The sequence below is a fragment of the Xyrauchen texanus genome, chromosome 47 (assembly GCF_025860055.1).
Source record: "Xyrauchen texanus isolate HMW12.3.18 chromosome 47, RBS_HiC_50CHRs, whole genome shotgun sequence".
NCBI classification, from domain to species: Eukaryota; Metazoa; Chordata; class Actinopteri; order Cypriniformes; family Catostomidae; genus Xyrauchen; species Xyrauchen texanus.
Window position 1 is genome coordinate 11,299,745 of NC_068322.1, and position 21,927 is coordinate 11,321,671.

The following is a 21,927-nucleotide window of genomic DNA, read 5'->3' on the forward strand; positions in this document are numbered from 1 at the left end:
CAACTTTAAACAGCCATTTTTAAGGTAACTGTTGAGTTTTTATTTGACATATTTCACTCAAAAAGGAAAATTGTCATCACTTACCTTCATGCTGTTGCAAACCTGTATGACTTTATTTCAGTGGATATCAAAAGGTGATATTAGGGAGTTTCAGTCACAATTTACTTACATTGAATGAAAAAAAAATTGCAGTGACAGCGAATGATGACTGAAACATAAACATTTGCTTAACATCTCTTTTTTGTTCCATGGCAGAGAAAAATTAATTCAGACATAAGGGTGACCAGTGATGACAGAAATGTCATTTTTAAATGAACTGCCCTTTTACTACCTGCTAAAGTATTTGTTAAAGGTATCTGCCAAGACAAATATCTAAATGTTATTCAGCACATGCTATATCTTATTCACAGCAGCGGTATCTTCGATTTTTAATGGGAATGACAACGAGACTTTGCAGGATAGACGTACAGTCTCTTCAGTGGGCTGTACAGCAGTTTAACGTGTTTTTGGATCGTTCCATGTACAAAACATTGAAAAAATATATTTTCAAGGACACTCAGTAGACAAAAACTCCAGACAACATGAGTTGTGGAAAATCAGATGGGATATTGGAGCTTTTTACAGATTTACACTGTGCATGCCATTGAAGAGATGGTAAGTCACAGCCTTGTTTCCATTTCCATTAAAAATCAAACACGGCACTACTGGGAATAAGGTCTATAGGCCAATTCCCTTATTTACATAAATGTCAGCGCATGTGCAGTAAGTGGTGGCAGAAAGCCCACTGATTGTTGTTAGATTTGACAGATTACAGGATTAAATGAAAGTGACACAAAACCATCATAAATACCATATTCTTACCGATACAGTTTCTATAATGAAATGTTATGCTATAATAATCATGTTCACAATACATTTATACTGCAAATTTTTGAGTTGAAATGATCTCCTCAGTCCAGTCAGTCCTGTTTGATGATCTTTAAGCAACAGCAGAATAATTTTACAACAATGTAATCCGATAAAAGTTAATTTTTTGCGCATGGGTTTTGCCATGTTTGACATAAGCGGTGACATTGCCAAAAGCATTTGTCTAATGCGTCACGTCTTGCTGGAAAGCAAGTGACTAAAGAGAAGGGTCACAATATAGGCTACATTCTTTATGCTACATGCATTCATAATGAACTCATTTAGAGTTTTAATTTTGTATTAACTTATTAAGACATAACTGCATGATAAAAATATATAAATATATATATATAAACATGTCCAGAGACATTCAAGTAGCCTCAGTGGTTTTGTATTTACCAGCTAATGAATTCTTATCACTGTGGATCAATGTTCACCGAAGTGAACTTCTAATCTACGGGAATAAGTAATGTTGCTACATCTTGATACCAGTTACTGTATCATTATGGTTTCTCCAATTAGGGGTGGGTGTTATGTAGCTATGTACTGTGCACGTGATTTTACTTTACCGCTTTAAAGCGCTAGACATATTTGCACTGCTATTACTGGGAAGCACTTCTTTATATTTACACATGAGAGCGACATAGCATTGACATAATGCAGAAATACAGAGCAAGGAATGTCCCAAACAAATTAAGTATAGTGTTACTATACCTATATTTTTCCAGTATGACTTTAATGTGGCTCCTCGTACATATCGCGGCAGTTTTGTTTGTGCACAATTGAATTGATAGAGCATTGCACTTGCGATGCAAAGTACTGGGGTACAAGACCCGCTGAGTTTGCAAATCAACACGCAAGCTGAAAGTGTCACAGAAGTATCACAAAATTACATCATTGCTCCAGCAATAGTGTATTTTTTGTCAGATTAGCTTTTTATGAAACTATTGGCTAGGTTTCGGTTATAGGTCAATTGTGCATTAATCGTAAAAACCTCATCTGATTGTAAGAACATTTAACTCACTCTAAGCATTTCACTTTGTAATGAACTACATAATATAATTTTGCAAAACTGTTGCCACAGACAAGTCATTTTCATGAAATCAGGCTGCAACTAAGGGTTGTAAATTCAGCTGAGAGTCAGAGCAACTTGCCACATTAATATAGAATCCAATCAGTGTTAATATCAGCGTTTTAATTTGTTTGAATTTAGAATTTGAATTTTAGTCTTTAGTGTTTAACTCATGTGTCATGTAATGTGTAACAGCTGTTTTTGCACTGATACAACACTTATCATTCATTTTTATAATTTGTTATGAATTATGAAAGTTTATGTTTTGATTTATATCCATCAAGTTCCAATTAAAACAAGAAAATAATCAAATGAGATAAAGTGCCTTTCATTAGTTTAAAAAACACACCCATATGGTTAGGTTATTCAAATAAACCTTTTTTAAATATACATTTACAGCAAGTTTTTTGATGTTGCTTTTCTCATACAGTAATATACTGAAAGATTTTCATCATGCCACCCACCACTAATCTCAATAGCTGCAGCATGTTTTTATCTGGCCTTATCCATCATGATACCATATTAGTTGTGGGTGTAAGGTCTGGGTTTCTTTATCTCGACATTTTCTGGTTATATTGTGCCTAAATAGATAATTTCAACCATACTAGTACATAAGTACTACCCCAATCCACCCCCTCATTCTACATGTTCAGATGAGCACCACGTCTGTTTGGCTTGCATGAACATATGACCCCAGGCTGCTCTGAAGATAAGACTCAGCAGGTAGAGATTCTCTCCATCTCTGTGTGCATTCCCTGAGTGTTTCCTAGTTACTGCTGGAATAATTAGCCCATCTGGTAAGACATCCAAGCTGGCGATCTCTTGCTCTATTGTTTTCCTGAAAGAAACACTGGATGATCGATTATAGTGATGCTTTAGACAATGATGATATCATCTTGGAGGGGGAAGTCTGTTGAGATTGTACCAATGAAATTGGTGGGGGTGCAGTCTAAAGTAGGATACTTGTAGATGCTGATAAAAGAGTGAAAAGGTCACTGTCATGTTATGTCAGATGTTGAGGTTGGTTGCCTTGTGTTCAACAGCAGTTGTACCTGACAGCCTAAAGTGTCAAATGCTTACTGCTCCCCTGAAGTAAAAAGAACATTAAAGATGAAAATGGACCACAGGCTACTCATTTTTGATGCCAATTAAGAGAGAATGTCAGGTGTTACCAGATCTTAAACAAGGGTTTGCTTGTATTCAAAAGCCTCCCAGCTGTGTTTCAAATCCTAGTGCACTGCCTACCTTTAAGGCATCATAGGCACTGTCATGATGCAAAGGCTGTTCCAGAGTTAGGCAGAAGCCTTATATGTGAGATACCTTGTTTTGGCCAAATTCTAAACCATGTGTCCATCGCTTAGAAGGCAATCCAGGAATGCATTGCAATTGTAGCTCATTGCAAAAGCTGATCTAAGATATAGTTATAGGTTTTGTTTTTGTTTTTGTTACACTCATTCCAAGTAACAATGAGTATGTTCATATGCTCAATCGTACACTGATTATGCTATATAAGCCCATATATATAAGATACATTTTTGCCCATTCCACTTAGAACACTTTTACCGACACTGAGTGCATGCCTGTTTACAGAGAATAATCTGATGATTTCAAGTCTCATGTAAATGCCATTTTCTTTTTTTTGATGGTCATGGTAGCCAGCTGGTATGTGATAGCTGTGCAGTGTGTAAACCTCATTCTCCTGGACTTAAGAGACGCACTAGCGAGCGAGTTAGCACATCCAACTCCCAAGCTGGGGATCACTGGTTTGAATCCCACTTGGAGCGGGTCGAGTAGGACATAAGCACACATAGCAAAAACAGTTCAGTATAATTAATTAATGTAGTTGAGAATGGAATATTTGTGAATGTTTTTGGACTATTATTGAGCATTTATTATGGATGGGATGGTTGGGACATATCACTACCATTTTGTCCCTTCCACTTTTTTGAAATTGCTTTTGTCAGGTTAATGTCTAATGCAGAAGAAACATCTCCAGTTCTTAAGCAGGAGATTGTATTCTGTGTGTGTGTGTGTGTGTGATGATCCAACACTGGAGTTTTTTATTTTGATTACTCCTTCATTATGGCGGTTAACAGTGGTGTACTCCATTAAGTTAAATCGTAAACAGATGTTTACATTTTCCCTGCTCATGATATACATCCACTAATGCACAGATGCAATCTTTGTTTATTAAATTTAAAAGTTATATTAGGGTGGATTAGATCCTGGAACGCCTTTTACTAGATGTGAAAATGTTACCATGTGACCAATCAGTCATTCTGTCTCATAGTAACAGATCCATGAATTTATCATCTGACTAACAAAATCCCAGGACTGATAGTGTTAGATGTTCAACTCAAAGTTACCAAATGAATTATGTGAAATATTTTTTGGAGTGTTTGAATTGGTGATCAAGAATGACTTTTTATCAAACAGTAAAATATTATATGACATTATCTGCACATAACCTAATTAATATTGATTCATGAGTTTTGCTACTTCATGCTTCACCCCCACCCCCAAACTGTCCTCACCACTTTTTAAAATGAGCTGCCTATTAAAGGAGTAGACAGCAAGGTAGGGGTAGATTTTGGAACAGAGCTTTGGAGTTCCCCTAAGTTTGCAGACTCACTGTGCACTATGTGACCTAGTTTGATTCAACGTCAGCTGCTTAATACAGAATCAGTTCACTCGTAACGTGCACTCCATGTTCCAGGACTCAGCTGCAGACTGACCGTCATGCCTGTCACAATGGGAATGGCAGCTTGGGTTAGTGCTGTCTAACTTGAGTTTGGCATACTCGGAATGTGGTCCATTTTAAGGAGAAAGGGGATTCTTTGGCTTGAAATATGGGTTGTTCAGGGCAAAAATAAATGTGATTCAAGGACAAGATGTGAAGCAGCTCTGCAGAACTTGTTGTAAATGCAAGCCATAATTAATTGAAAGAACATAGGGATGAACTGATGGTATTTTCTCTCAGGAAATGAAAGCTGCAATTTATCACTTGAATGAGCTTTTTAGAAGCTCAATGCTTTTGCAAGTAAGGCTGATGTGAAAGGTTATTTTGTGGATACCTTTTATGTTTTTGGAAAATACATGCTATTAACTCAATTTGGGGGTGAAATAAAGGTGTGATGAACTTGTCTGTTTATTAAGTGCAGATACATTTGATGGAATTTAGGAAAAGTACCTTTTTCTTGCACAATTTTTCTTAAACTCTTTCTTACTTGCGTATTGTTGGGTTTCTGTGTTGTGTATGTTTTGGGCCATGGTCCTTCGTGAATATTGAAGACTAAAAATACAAATATGTTCAGTTGTGGCATGTATGATATTGTCACTCTTTCATAAATGTCACAGATCTGCATTAGTGAGATTGGTAAGTGTGTGCACGTGTATGTGTTGGCCTGAGGCATGTTTCTGTCAAAATAAATGGTTGAAAAGATGGGCACTCTGAGTTTATAACAAGCTCATTTAATTGGTTAGGCAGAGAACTGTTTGATGTGGGTGAGTGAACTCTAATTGCAGCTTTGACAGGTGTCAAGTGCAACATGTCAGATGTCACAACGATCATGCTGAATGTTAAATGCATTTGACAGATGATCATACCCATACAAACATGCATTTATTTAAGAATATTAAACTCTCTTGAAATAATAACGCTGAACATATTATTGTGTGCAGTATGATCAATTAAATCTGCCTGCCTTTTAAAAAAGGCTTTAAAAAGTGAATTGAGCCAATGTACAATGCCAGATGTACTTCGATAGGAATTCCCTGCAGTAATATATGGAGCATGTACAAACACCTTGAAATAATAGTAAATAATTATATTGCAATTCTTTTGTTTTGGCCTCTGTTCTCTTTAGGTGAATGGGCGTGAGTTTTCAAATTCCGGACATGAGGGGAAGGTGGAAGCAATGCAGAAAGACCCCATTGTGGTGCAAGTGTTGAGGCGGGGCCCCTCATCCCAAAACCAGAGCAACTTTCAGGAAGTGTGTTTGGTGGATGTGTGTACTCAGACGGACATAACCTTTGAACACATCATGGCTCTGGCTAAGATGAGACCCACTACCCCACCTGTGCCAGACATCTGCCCCTTCCTACTGTCAGACAGGTATATACTGTTAATAATGTTATTACAAATGGATTATTATGTTATAACAATGTTATTAGCATCCATGATTTTATATTAACATGACCATCACCATACATTTAAATGCAAACGCTTAATATTGTTTTGTTTTTTAAGGGATTTTAGGCATTTAGGCTTACCAGTAATCATCATCTTGTTTTTTTTTCTGTCAAATTCATTTTGTTCTTAGAACATGTGGAATTTTACCTAAACAGTACATGTAAGTCTCTTTTAACCAACAGAATATGAATATCAGTGGTGTCCCATCAGTGCATGTTATTTTCAAGAATTTCTTCATCACCAGGCAACCACCATAACCCCCTGCCCCATTTAAATATCCCCCACTGCCGTCGTAAAGTCACGCCAGGGCCTATGTGTAATTATTTTAGTGGCTTACTTAATCCATTCCCTGTAATGAGTAGTGTACAGGGTGATTAAAACCTAATGGAGTGTTAAAATATCAAACACACTGGCACATTGGTTAAATAAGACAACTCCTCCAGCCCCTGATGGACCAAATCAGATCATTTAGCCCCTTATGTACTTGTGTTTGTTACGTTAGTTTAAATACTGTATATATATATATATATATATATATATATATATATATATATATATATATATATATATTTGTGTATGTCCAGTTACTGTTTAACAAAACTAAGTGTCAGGATTGCAGAGTGATCCACCTTCTTTTCTCTTGTCTGTCTCTGTGAATTCCCTCACCTCATGTGTTATTTTTTGGGGATTTTTTCATGGCCGCGCCCTCGCAGCTTTTTCACTCAGGTCTGATTATCGCGGCCGCTCATTTATCAGCGGCACCTACCTTTTTATTTCTCTCCCTACTTTAGTTCCCCTTTGTTTGCTGTCTGATATCGAATTGTCTTGTGCCTCTTGCCTCGCTCAGTTGACCAGTTTTTTTCGCTCTGTCATTTGTGTGTTTTGTCAGTTGCGTTTCTGTCTTTGTTCTCAGACCCTGTTGGATTTTCTCATTTTTTCACGACACTAGTTGTTAATTGGACTGTCTCCTGAACTGGCCAAGTTCCTGATTAAGTATTTTGTATGGAACTCTCCTAATTTTTTTGAATCTGTTCCCCACTGCCAACCAGCATCCTACAGTGATATTATTCTGTTTTTATTTTTTTGTGTTTTGTTTTCTCTGAACCTCTGTTTTTTCATTAAAGACTTATTCATTCACCTCTGCTTTTAAGTCTCTGATATCCTGACACTAAGGGTTCAACTCATTTGTTTGTATGTATGTTTCTGTGAGAGTTACAGTAGGTTCAGGAGTAGAGGTTATAAAATATCATTAGCCCAGTATAAAAACAATAAAAGTCAATTCAGTGTCCCCACCATGACAGAGAAGTACAGCTTGGTCTCATGAATATTATGCGACCGTGGCAACACTTTTGGAAAAATTTAATGACTTGCTTCAGTACATGTTTGTCTGCAGTTTCCCAGTGAAATGTCCAGCGTAGGCACCGAAAGCCAGTGAAATGGTGTTGTAATCAGACATGGTTTTAATGTGAATAACTGATGGATGTTTTAATGAGTAAAATATACCTCCCTAACCTAAAACTTTAACCTAAACCTAACCAATAGTTATTTCAAATAAAATGAGAATTACACAAAACAGACAGCCTTACCCTAAACCAATACCTGAACCTAACCGTGTCCAAAAACAAAATGCGAAACGAAAAGCAACCACATCATTTCATGTTGCTTCTATGACACTCATCTCATGTGTCAGCTTGCGTGCTTGACTGGTCTCGAACAGTGTACTTCAGAGTCCAAAGTCCAACACTCTATGAGGTTAGCTACGGCAGAAGCTAATCACCTAGAAATAAGTGTGTAAATGTAGGTGAGTCTGTAATACAAGCGCTAAAAGTTTATGTTTTTCAAATGATGCGTTAGAGTAAAAGTGTATGATTGTCATAAAATAACAATGTGTGAGTAATAGTTTGAAAAATAAGTGTTTATAAAGCAATAATCAGCATTTGAACTAAGTATAAAACACACAGTTGTTGTAGCACCTCTTGAGTTCATTTCACCAGGAAACTACAACGAAATGTAGAACGTGGCACATAAAAGTCAGTTTGCAAAAATGTAGTAGTTACTGTATAGTAAGGTTAATTCTATGAGACTAGGTTGGAAAACCATATACTGTAGTGTGTGTGTGTGTGTGTGTGTGTGTGTGTGTGTGTGTGTGTGTGTGTGTGTGTGTGTGTGTGTGTGTGTGTGTGTTTGCATCCAGTCTTCGCACAGATTGCTCTGGATCCTGGAACAGACCATTTGCACTTGTACCCCAGCATAATGTGTTAACAGATTATTGAGTATTGTTTGTAATTATATATGTCCCCTGACTACAAGCAAATTCTGTTATCCTCTGTGGAGTGTAACGCATGGCTTCAGGGTCTGTGTAAATTGATTCACTGATTCAGCTGGTTTTGCAAATAGAATACTGGGCACAAATGTAGCCTAGTGCATAACGTCTCCTTCTCTCATTCTCTCTTTTCCCAGCTGTCATTCAATTCAGACAATGGAGCATGAATATTTTGATTGTCCAGAGTATGTATCCAGCACTCAGGCAGAGGTGGACAGGGCTGATGAATTTGAGTGTGAGGTGAGTAAAAAGCCACAGTCCCTATTTTGTTTAATATTGCAATGTGATCACAAGCGTATTTGTAGGGATTCCTATGTTTCTAGCTCACTTATATTTGCTTAGACATTGAAACTTACAATATTAACATACTGATAGGATCTAAAATTAAAATATTTTACATATGAACAACTTTAAAGAAGTCCATGTTTATAAACACTTCTGAATTCATGTAATTAATCTATGAATTGTATTGTGTGTAATCAATGAGATTTATTTATTTATTTATTTTCTCAGGGACAGGGCACATTAATCGACATCACTGTAAATGTGCCAGTGTTAGCCAAGTGGCTAACTTTGAACTGTTGTCCAGATGTTAAATTAGCCATTAAAACAATAATAAAACAACAACATTTACAAGTAGTACAAGATAAAGCAAACAAACAAACAGCATGCAAAGTAAAACAAATACAATACAAGCAATTCACATACAACACTGTTGCATAGACAATGAACAATATTTAACAGTTAGCAACAACATTTAAAAGTAAAACAGAGGAAAACAAACACAAACAGTTTAGAAAAGTTAAAAGAATGAAGCATGCAGCTTGCAAAGTAAAACATATAAAATGCAAACAGTTTATGTAAAATACTATTGAACATACAGTTAGCACAGACACATATTTCATAATAAAATTCCAGTTATGTTACTGATAACAAAGGTAAAGCCAGAAACGACACAATCTGACAAACACAGACAAAGCAAAAGAGGACAGACGAGGCAAATGTGCGGCTACTAAGTATGATGGCAGGTCTGGTTGCATTTTAACCAAGTTTTAAAATTACATGCAAACAAATGATACAAATCACTGTATCTTATATTTAATGGAAGCATGTTCCAAAACTGGGAAACTCTTATTGTAAAGGCTGTATGTCAAAAAAGATGTTTTCCTAATTGAGACGACAATGTCCCCATCTTGTAATCTGTCCCAAATATTTTTTTTTAAATATGTATGTGTACAATTGTATGGGTGCTAATCCATTACCATAACAAGCATTATGAAATTTAATAAGGTTTTCCCAGCTAAGGCTTTTCAATTTGTTATTCAGAACCTTAAAAGCTTGTTTGCATACAGATTGTACAGGCTTTATTATTGTATCAGTAGTGAAAGGCCATGTTGTTAAACAGTATGTTATATGCGAAAGAATCATAGCAGTATTAATTCCTATCGGTTTCACGTGTCAGATATTGACAAATAAATAGAAAATTCTTTAAGCTAAACAACTTGCACAACTTGTTTTCTGAAACTGAGAGTTGAGTCTATAATGACACCAAGGTATTTATAACTGGAGACTTTTACTTCCTCTAGATAGACAAGTTTGATTGTCTTCTCGGCACTCCGCCAAGGCCCGCGAGGAGCCCTGGCAGGGCCGATCCGAGGACCTCATTAAACCATCAAATCGGTAGTAGCGATGGGTGGTGTGTAGAAAGAGCAGGGATTTAATCAATGCGAGCTTATGACCCACGCTTATTGGGAATTCAATATTGGGGTTCAGCATTGTGGCGTGCGTGCAGGGCATCGCAGACCTGTTATTGCTCCATCTTGCATGGCTGAATACCACTTGTCCCTCTAAGAAGTTGGACACTGACTGCACATAATTATTTAGCATGCCGGAGTCTCATTCGTTATCGGAAATTAACCAGACAAATTGCTCCACTAACAAGAATTGCCATGCACCACCACCCACAGAATCGTGAAAGAGCTATCAATCTGTCAATCCTTTCCATGTAAGATGTTCATCACATTTTACTTAGTGCAGTTGACACACTGACCTAATTTAACATTATAATGGCTTTAATTTATTCTGTGGTTTTCAGTGTCATCTAAAACTTGTTTGAAGGATTCCATCACGCTAAACTTAAAATGTTAAAATGAATGAAAATTCTCAATTCTCTAAAATATCTACAAATTAGTAGTAATGTAACTATACAAATATAGTTATAATATAAAGCATTTGTAAATAATTTTACACTTTTAAAGCTGTATAAATATAACAAATAATTATGTTTTAAAAGCTATCAATGCATCCATATTGTCAGTGTCTATCCAAATGTACAAAAATGTGATCTATATATGGAACATGAATGCTTTTTATCAGTTGTTTTTGTTGCATTATTTTATAATTACAGGTAATAAGTTATTTTTAAATCTTGTTTATATATATATATATATATATATATATATATATATATATATATATATATATATATATATATATATATACTATATTTATTATATATACACACACAAACACACACTCAGTTTAACCATTTCCCCAGAAGGGAAAGATTCATAATTTAGCTAAAGGGTATGTTTTGGTTTATTTAAGTGTAAAACTCACATTCCACTTCTATTAATGAGTTAAGTTGCATGTTACAGCAGGAGAACTCCCAAATGATGCCATTATACCTCTGACTGATAAACAGGGGGCCAGATTAGACTCCACTGAGGTGTAATTAATTTTGTTTCAGTGACATTAATGTTCTGTCCTACTGAGTCTCTTATTGCTCGTATTTGTTAGGAAAACAAATCAATATCTCTTAATGAATCTTCATTATTAAGATTTTTTGTAGCTACAGCTTGTGCAACCAGATGTCTTTTCCAAAGTAACACAGTGACATGCTATACTGTTTTATCTAATGTCATATAAACAATAATAAACTAAATATCATCACTTTTGGAACTCAATCAGATAGGACTGGAACTAACTGCTTTATAAGTAAGATTATGCTGTAAATTGGATTTATCATGAAATACACATTATAAATTGTGCAGTGGGAATACTGCTTCACAATAGATGCATGATTTTTAAGTAATCTCTGTCCTCTTTGAGTCCTGGATCAGTCTGTATTGCTTTGCAGAGCTCCTTCTACGCAAGATGGCTTCCGTCTGTCTATCATGAGCAGATCTCTTCTATCAGGTCAAGAGGAAACTAATGACAGTCTGAGAGAACAGCTCTAGCCATCCGAACGTGCAGGATATCCTTGGATTAATTATATTGCCTGTAAAATTATTACTAAGATTTGGCAGATTTTTGGGTGGATGCTCTAGTTTAAGGGAGATTGTGTGGATTATTCTGCTGAGCAGATCAGCTGATCCAGTTTGATAGGCATGTGGCCTAAAACAATAGACTTGGAGTAGATATGAGGTATTGCTGAGCTTCCTGAACAGATCAATATGAAGCCATATTAAAGCTGCTGGTGATTAATCGCACCCAGTGTATGGACTGACAGTAACCCTGGTTCAGCTAAAATACGAGAAGGAGTTTGCCTATTTATGTTACACCATAGACATGGCTGTTAATGCGTTGGTATCTCATTTTTAGAAATGATTCACCAAATACGGACTCTTGATAGTTTGGTGTATGTGTTCCTGAAAGAGAAGAGGGGGAACTTTATATACTTGTAGTAGTATATGTATATCTAATTAATGTGGCAGGTGGTCTGGTTGGTGTATGACACTAGTGCTCAAACAGGACTATCGACCGGTAAATGAGCCGTTTACTTTGACTGAGCCGAGCTCAGGGTTAGTGGTACACCTACCTATGGCTAACTGCTCTCCTTTGACAAATGAATGTTTCTCAAATGCAGTCATCACTAACATCAGCAATCAGTTCTGACATATCTTCCCCTATCTGTGCCTAAATTGATCGGATTTCAGATGGACCAAATGTTTTTGTAGGACACATTTGATGTTCTTTGTAGCTAAAGGAACCAGACTGGTCATCCATTTCAATCTAATGGAAAGCCAAAACTGTTTAATAGGAGATTAAAGCTCTAAATCAACACCATAATCAATTATTTTTTTAAAGGTGTACTTACTGTTTTTTTGTAGTATCTAAAACAGAATAGGACATCTGAAAAATCTTCATAATTGAAAGCAAGTGTCCCAGGACAAATTACTGTGTCTGTTTATCTTCTAAACAAGAGAGTATCTATTCCTGCTGAGCTGTGCCAGAGATTTGTTAATCATAGCCATGAATTATGAGAAGTGTTTGTGTGGTTTCATAAGATTCTTTTATGATTAGATTTTATAGGATTTGTTATTATTGTTTTCCTATAATATAAAGGCTATTTGAACTCTTTCTTTGATTGTGCACAAAAGAATGTTCTCTGGTCCACTGTGGTTTCAGTGCTAGTAATATATTTCCATTGATGTGTTATTCTGCCATGTTCAGAGGTCAATTTCAATGTTTTTTAGCAACTGAACAGAGCTGAACTGTTCTTATCTGATCCTCAATTTCATATAAATTTAATTGATACAAAATATCTACCAGGAAAACACCCTTAAATATAATTGATTGGTTTTGAATCATAGTTGCTATGATGGTACATGTTGCTACAGCTGAGATTTCTATTTACAGTATATACTGTGTTTATTCATCTTCCCTCCCCTTGAAATAAAAAAGAAAGCAGTATTTATGTTAGATTTTAAATAGAATAAACAAAGCAATCCATGGATGATTCACGTGTTTTTATCTGGGTATGTGTGTGTTACAGGAGGTTGAGCTTTGTCGAATGAACACTCAGGAAAAGCTGGGTCTGACTCTCTGTTACCACACTGATGATAAGGAGGATGCAGCCATTTTTATTGGCCAGGTGGGTAATGTTAGTTTTATTTAACTGTCAAGAAAATATTTATTCACTGCACTTGCTCTGTCTGTGCATGGCTGCATGGATGGGCAGAGAGTTTACCCAAAACAGAACCATACTGCCAACTCCAGCAGATTGCTTTAATCGTCTATAAGTGAATAAAGTAGTCAAGTCAAGTATTCATTTGATGGAAGTGGTCCTGATTGAACAATTGTTTATGATTTCCCAAAAAAGTATAAAAACTGTGGCTGTGTGGTGCTATCAAAACATTGCTCTGTTAGTTTTAGCATTCCAATATAGTATCATTAGCGCAACCAATGGCGAGAGTTTGAGCCAGGATTACCTGACCAAGTTCAGACCAGTTTGGGAAATGTGTTTTAAATCAATCCTTTTTCTAATTCTATTTGGTGACGTTAGTGGTGCAGAAATTAAATACTTCAGCTATAATGGTAAAATTAGGCATCAATTATAAACATAAATCCATTGATAATTAATTTCTTTTTTTAAAAAGACGTTGCTGTCACCTATCGGATGTGTGACCGAGCATCAGATTTGATGCAGGCAATCAAATTAATCTGACCAAACCCTCTTTAATGTCAATTTCCATTTTCAGAAAACTAATTAAAAGATGAAGGCTCTGATCCGTTCTCATTCTTCCAAATCAACATATTCCTTGAGTGAAATTGAAAGTGTTTAATATGGAAATGTGTGGAAAATGTCCTGTTTTCCAAAGTTTAAATGCCAGAAAACGTCTCCCAGAACTGAGCCAAGCATGAAGAGAGCAAGTCAAGTTCGAAAAATGATTCGGCATACAGACAGTTCCTTTTCAGTGTTTTAATTGCTGATTTTAATTAGCAGGCAATGGCACCCCTCTCATCGCCTGTGGAGTGTAAAATGGCACTTTTTTCCTTCTCACCTTCTTTACACACCAAAGGCAAACAAAAGGACTGTGTTTCAACAGAGATGGGGAGAATTCTGTCTTATTGTACAGATGTTGCCTCTTCTTACACAATTTCTCACTCAGAGATATGTAAATGCAGACCACCTGACTATTTCTCTCTTTTGTATCCTCACTAGAGGGTCTATAACAAAAACCTACAGAAATAGGTTTAATACATGTCTGTGGGGGGAGTACCTATATGCTAATGGTTGTTATTAAAAATACATTTATGCAAACATGATGCTTGTGTCAATGTACTGCAGTTAGGTTTTCATGCTCCTGTTCTTTACCAGCTGTTCTCTGATGTGAGAGACTGGCATTTAAGAGTAAGAAAAGTTAACTTACAGTACATATAAATACATAAGATAATCTAAAATATAGATGTGTGTTTGGAATATAGTTCATTTATGGGTCTTGTAAAATGCTTTCATTCTCCAGGGGGAGAAATAGTTCTACTATTTTAGATATGCAAATATTTCTAGATATGCAAATTAATATATTGTAATAATGAATTATTTAGCGATGAGTCATAGAATTAATGGTGGTGTGTTAAGCTGAATTATTATCATTTTACATATATAATGGGTAAAGGATGGGCAAGGAGGAGGCAAGAACCATCAGGACAGTCAACATAACTTTAATGACATAAGAGAACTTAAAGAAACATGAACATACTCACACACAGTGGCCGTGTGTTCTCTTGAACTGGCATTTCCAGCTCGTCTTTATCCCGCTCCCAGATAATTATGACAATTCAGTGCCGGGTGTGCGTCCTCACGGCCCAGCCATGCTCTCCTCCTCGTCACAGCATATTAATGCCATTTTTTTGGTATCATTTATAGGTCGAGCCCAACAGCATAGCTGCAAGGGATGGACGGATCAGAGAAGGAGATCGAATTTTACAGGTGGGTTACATAAAATCGTAGATGGACACAGGGAGGGGAAAAGCAATATTTACTGTATTTATGAATCATTTTCCAATTGAATATGTCTCCAAATGGAGTTTTATGTTTTTGTCCCAAAATATAACCAACATGAAATCTTACAAGGTATTTCCATTGTCCTATGATTACAGATGATGAACAGTTATAAAGAATGTGTCCAGCTGTATGAATCTTGAATTAACTAAGCCAGCCACTATTAAATAAACTGGATCATCGTGATAAACTGCAGTTAAATATATAGTTTCCAATTGTTTACATTTATCAGAGACAGTAGGGTTAAAGGTATAGAGAATTTATAAGCAGCAGAAGATAAAGCGTGAAAGACAGGACACAAGGCATCTGTGGATGGAACAGTGAGGGAGATGAATACAGCGGTTCAACACCCTTCTGTCTCACTCGCTCCACCCCTATTATCTTCCCCTGACAGTGCCATTACTCTATAGAAGAAAAGATGAACGGCACCTGTCAGAGGCTGCTTAATTGTGTGTCTGGGCATGTACCACCAGAATGCTTTTATAAACGCTGTGGTTCCCGCAGCCCAGTCGGCAGTCTTAGTAATCAATGCCAAGTCTCTCAATCAGTAAATGCATAATTGACTGGAGATCGTTATCTCGCAGAGGGGGCCTAGTTTTGTGAGTGTGCGTGTAAGGAAATGCAATTTTGTGCCACTTCTGTCACTTATGAAGTGTGCTTCCGGTATGAAAATCCTGACAGTCTGTCATTATCTTTATGTGTGTTTGATTGTCTCTCTGTGTCCATGTTTCTTGCAGATAAATGGTCATGATGTGCAGGAGAGGGAAGATGCTGTCGCTCTCCTTTCAAATGAAAATTCCAGATCCATTGTGTTTCTCGTCACCAGACCTGAAGGACAGGTGAGCTAATAGGCATCTTTGCTGAACTTTACCCACAGTGGTAAAGCGCCCTCACATACACTCTGATTAATATACCTGCAACTCCACTGGTTTTGAACGTTAGTTGAAATCTGGACTGAATTCTGGTCTTTTCTCACTTAGATGGATGGAATCTGGCTTGATGAAGACCATCATGATTTCCTAGAGGAGCTGAAGATGGAGATTTTAGAGGAACAGAACAAAGATGGACTTCTTCAAACAGCAGGTTGCATAAAGCGGGTGAGTATAAACATATGAAGCAGTGAATTTTTTTATATGAATACAGTGGCCCCAGAAAGAGTTTGGACACTTAAAGCTGCACTTCAGAAGATTATTTTTGTTAAAATTGAACAAAATGTTATTATTAATTGAGTACATAAAAAAGATCAGTGTTCAAAACAATGTCCTTAGCTCACACAGATTCACTGTGGTAAGCCTACAAATATAGCTGTTGGGTCGGATGTGGCGTGAAATATCCGGGTTAAGTTGTTTAACCTTGCGTCAATACGTCATATCTGTAAACACAGAATAGAAGTACCGCTGTCACTTGTTCCTAACCCCGTTCAGTTCAGTCAGACACTGTCACACAGTTCAGGACAGCATTGTTGCTGTCTGGATGGATGTTTATCTGTTTGGCGAAGTTGTTTAACTGCTTTAATGCTTGGATATGTTGTCTGGTAGTGTTGTTGAAGCTTATATTGCTTGTCATGCTCATATCAATCGAACAATACATGTGTGTTAACCTATCACAACGTATCTACATCAACACTTAAGTTACTATAAGGTAGTTCCCCATGAAATGTACACTGGCGGCCAAAAGTTTGGAATAATGTACAGATTTTGCTCTTTCGTAAGAAAATTGGTACTTTAATTCACCAAAGTGGCATTCAACTGATCACAAAGTATAGTCAGGACATTACTGATGTAAAAAACAGCACCATCACTCTTTAAAAAAAGCTATTTTTGATCAAATCTAGACAGGTCTCATTTCCAGCAGCCATCACTCCAACACCTTATCCTTGAGTAATCATGCTAAATTGCTAATTTGGATCTAGAAAATCCCTTGCCATTATATCAAACATTGCTGAAAGCTATTTGGTTTGTTAAATGAAGCTTAACATTGTTTTTGTGTTTGTTTTTGAGTTGCCACAGTATTCAATAGACTGGCATGTCTTAAGGTCAATATTAGGTCACAAATTGTAAAAAAGAAACAGCTTTCTTTAGAAACTCATCCGTCAATCATTATTTTGAGGAATGAAGGTTATACAATGCTTGAAATTGCCAAAAAACTGAAGATATAAGCAGTCATAGGGAGCTGTTTCACGTGTATACATCGCCGGAGCAGCCTGTTTGCTTAAGCAACTTCAAGCTATAAACTGCTTCGGTGAACGGAGCATAGAAATAAAGTCAGAGTAAAATTATAACATTTAACGTGGTAGCCGTCAATACTGCAAAAACAAATTAGCTGCTGTGGCAGCTTCTGTTTGAATAACAAGATTGTTTGGATGGAAGAGCTGTTCTGATGAAAGAGAATGCTTTGCAGCAAAGTTACATCCGATTATCCAAGTCACTGCATGAGTCTGTTTGTGGGCAATGGGTGGGGCCAAATGCCAGAAGACTCTACGCCATGTAGAGGTAAGCGGCTGTTTATGTACACTTATTGTAGCGATGTGATTGGTCGGATTAAATTACCATGCTCCTCCCGAGCCTTGTTTATAAAACGACAACAAACCAATTGACATTTATTTAAAGATAGCACAATCCCACTATTCAAGCAAAACATAAAAAGACAGTTAGGTTTTAAATGACAAATATTAGGTATACCATAAAAAATTTAGACAACAGAATATTTGGACACTTTCTGGTTGTTAAACTTTAGTGAAACATGTCCATAGTTAATGTGATGAACTGCACCTGATAGCTATGACAGCTGTGTGCTGTGAACAAAAATTACATTGGACTAGTTGGTTAAAGGTAATAATATTAAATGGCTCAGAAAATATAAGTTAGTACTGTGATGGCTAGTATCATGCAGATGCCACTTGGTTTGATATTTTGTTATCTTATGAAATTCATACATTTTTAAGACTTAAGTGTCCAAATACGTTTTAGGACCACTGTAGCTACTGTATGTTCTTTAGCAGTACCTCAAAGTCTTCTAACAGGCATTAAAGGGATCATATATATTTGTTTTGCAGTCCAAAAGATGTGAGGAAAGCTCAACAACCACAGATACAACAACATGTTCGTCTAGCGTTCTAGGGAAGGACAGTGGAGTGAAATGCAGCTTTGAAGAGAGCTCAGAACATGAACCACTCCCTCACACCCAAACAAGGACTCATAAGCATCTTCGGAACAGGTGGGAGGCGAGCTCGCATTTGGTTCCTATGGACACCATCAGCTTAGCCAGGCAGGAACTGGGGCAAGACAGCAGAGTGACTGAGAATGGGTTAGACAGCTTCCAGCAACTCCTAGAGCTCAAGTGCCAGATCCGTAATGGCGGAGAGTGCGGGTTGGTGTACAGGCGAAGCAGCACTATCGAATGTAGCCTAACGGAGCAGGGTGGAGGCAGTGTAGCAAGGGAACTGCACATGCTCAATGAGGAACTACGTAGCATTGAACGCGAGTGCCAGAGCATCATGCAGGCGCACCAGCTGCGCAGGAGCAAGCATGACTCACCTCGAACAGATATGGAAAATCGTTTGCACCGTGGTAAGCTTGAAGATATTAATGAACATCCTGAAAGACTACAAAGTGAGAAGATGAAAGATAAAGACAGCTCTAGTGCCTATAACACAGCTGAAAGCTCCCGCTCAACACCGCTGGGAACAGAAGGATCACCCGACCACTCGCTACAGCGTCGCATCCACCTGACCAATCAGAGGAACCTTCAAAGCATCCAACACACACAGAGTCCATACAGTAGTTCCATCTTGTCGTTACCCAGCCATAGTAGCCCGACTTGCAGTCGTGCCCATAACTACACCAGCTCCACACCCCCCTTACAGACTCCCATTACCAGTCCTGGTTCACAAGGCCCCAGCCAAGCCTTTTCCAGTAGCCTTGAGCAAAGCCCTAGCAACCCTTCAGAGTCCGACCCAGCCCTTCCTGCAGATGACGAGCGCTGTGAAAGAGAAAGGAACCGTAGAAAATTTGAAACCACTTGCCACCACCCTTCACCCTACCACAACAACACCACAGCAACCCAACCTCCCACCACATGCCACTATCAAAGCTACCTACAACTTCTACAACAACATTCCTCTTCCTCTCTGGAATACTCCCAGAGCCAGCTCAGTCTCCTTAGTCTCCGTGGTCGGCCCGGTCCTTCGCAACCTGGACGACTTGAATGGAAGGTCAAAGTACGGGCAGACGGAACCAGGTACGTAGCACGTCGTCCTGTGCGAGACCGTATCTTACGGGAACGGGCCCTACGGATCCGTGAGGAACGTAGTGGTGGCATGACCACAGATGACGACGCAGTTAGCGAGCTGAAGATGGGCCGGTACTGGAGTAAAGAAGAGCGGAAGCAGCAGCTAGCAAGGGCGAGAGAACAGCGGCGAAGGAGGGAGTTCATGCAAAAGAGCAGACTGGAATGCCTCAGGGAAACGATGGGGACAGCTAGCGGGGAGGTAAGCATCCTGGAGCTCAGCCATAAGAAGATGCTGAAAAAACGAAACAAGAAGATCCTGGACAATTGGATGACCATTCAAGAGCTAATGAGCCATGGTGCTCGAGAACCAGAGGGCACTAAAGTCCACAATGCCTTCCTCTCAGTCACAACCGTTTAGCAAAGAGTGACACTCTGAACTGATGATCGCCACCCTGTGTGGTCTTACTTTAAAGTACTTGCCTCATTCCAAGTGGCCATTTTATAAACGTGAAGATGTAGATATTTTTCATGTTTTGTGAAACTGAGTAACACTTTGTGTAAACTCATTTCAACTCAACTGGCTGTGGTCTCAAAACTCAAATGTGAATGTTCAAACTCTCGCTGTGTTTTCTTACTATAATGCTTAAAGGACAGTTTTAAAAAGGATTTTACATACAGCATTGTTTCTTTTCATACATTTGTATATTATAAATGGCAAGTTTTCATGGGGTTTTAAGAAAAAACTGAACTTGAATGTACAATGTCAGCCTTTGCTGCCATTCTGTCATTTAACTCTAGAAATTTAAATATCCTTTATTCTTATCAATATCTACATAGGTAAAGGTCTTCTTTTCAACTTATCAGGTTTAAATATTTCTTTGACATAACACATTGTAAAGGTAGTGGATACAATACGTACAGGTTTTGTACTGTTCTGTAACTAATGAACATTATATATATTTTTAAATCTTATAAGTTATGCAGCCTTTGTTCCATCTTTATGATGCCAAATGATCCAGTCTGTATCTCATTCAACAGATAAACATGGAGTTAATATATAATTTCTACCACTCTCATTGTGCCTTGAATTGAGGCCCATTTTTCTACAACAGGTTTTGAAGAGAGACCTTGAGTGATTGTTGTCATGTTTTCAATGTCTTTTTGATGTATAAGACATGTTCTAGGTGTGCAACGCGAGGAAAAAGGAATAAATTATTGTTATATTACTCAAACATTAACAGCTTTGTAATCCTTCCTTCTCAAATTATGTTTTGTAGAATTTGTATTGTGAAAGGTCCCGAATTCAAATCCTGGACGAGCCCCCAATTATTACATCCTCTGCAATCTCTAAAACAAATTCTACAAAGTTAAGGGATTTGATTGATTATTGTTCTTGATTGACTGCTTGAACTAATTAAGATCAAGATCAAGAATCACATTGCCAGGATTAATTGTGATTACATAATTAGACAACATTGGCCTTTGTCCAATTCACATCTCAACTCAAATACCACACATGTCATTGGTAAACTGACATCCTGTCAGACAGTAACATTAATATCAGACCCATTTGAATACAATTGTAAGGCTTTGAGGATATTTTCATGATAAGCATCACTCTCATTATATATGCTGAAAAGATTGAAAGCATAGAGCTGAATTCTCAAAATAAATAACAAAATAGTTGCCATTGTCAGCTCTTTGAACAATGGAACCAAAAACCGCTAAAGGTTATGATTGCATGCATCATACATCCTAGTGTGTCCCAATCCTGGTCCCGGAGTACCCCCAGCACTATACATTTTGGATGTCTCCCTAATCTGACACACCATAGACCCTACTAATGAGCTAATGATTTGAATCAGGTGTGTTTGATTAAGAAGACTAAAAATGTGTAGTTTTGGGGGTAATCCAGGACCAGGATTGGGAAAGATTTATAAATAAATCAAATCAAATATTTAATCAGTTCAAATTTAAAGGGTAAAGCATGCATATTATTTTGATTGTCTGGAATGGTTGAAACCTCATGAGGATGTGAGGATGGTGTGTGCATTTGTGTTAGAAAAAGTAAGAGAGGGTGGATGCTTTTTGAAGTCGTATGTTTTTCATCTTTGGAATGAATGTGTGCTGCATTTAAAGACCTGTCTGCTTCTGTTTCAAAGTGATAATGCTACTGCGGATCTCATGCATGGATGATGTAAACCTTTGCTGTGTTGGGTAAGTTGATCAATGATTTCAACCCAGTACCCCCTTAAAACACCCTTACTGGACTGTCATTCCTGTTAACGATATGCAAAAGTGTCTATTTCCTGTTCAACAGATCTTTCAGAAAAGCTTATGTAAATTAGCTGCCATGCTTTAGGTCATAGTTCTTCTTATTCTTATGGTCAGGTTTATAGTTTATTAGTTATCCTCAT

General features: G+C 37.4%; 1 protein-coding gene across 1 annotated transcript in view; it reads left to right on the forward strand.

Annotated features, from left to right (window-relative positions):
• The window catches only part of pdzrn4 (PDZ domain containing ring finger 4), a 49,784-nt gene extending 29,184 nt beyond the window's left edge, over positions 1 to 20,600 (forward strand). Inside the window, exons 2-8 of the mRNA XM_052121061.1 lie at positions 5,845 to 6,092; positions 8,631 to 8,733; positions 13,271 to 13,369; positions 15,146 to 15,208; positions 16,018 to 16,119; positions 16,261 to 16,377; positions 18,336 to 20,600. Of these exons, the coding sequence (XP_051977021.1) occupies positions 5,845 to 6,092; positions 8,631 to 8,733; positions 13,271 to 13,369; positions 15,146 to 15,208; positions 16,018 to 16,119; positions 16,261 to 16,377; positions 18,336 to 19,928 (2,325 nt within the window). The 3' untranslated portion in view covers positions 19,929 to 20,600. The remainder of the gene's footprint in view (positions 1 to 5,844; positions 6,093 to 8,630; positions 8,734 to 13,270; positions 13,370 to 15,145; positions 15,209 to 16,017; positions 16,120 to 16,260; positions 16,378 to 18,335) is intronic.
• The last annotated feature ends 1,327 nt before the right edge of the window (positions 20,601 to 21,927 follow it).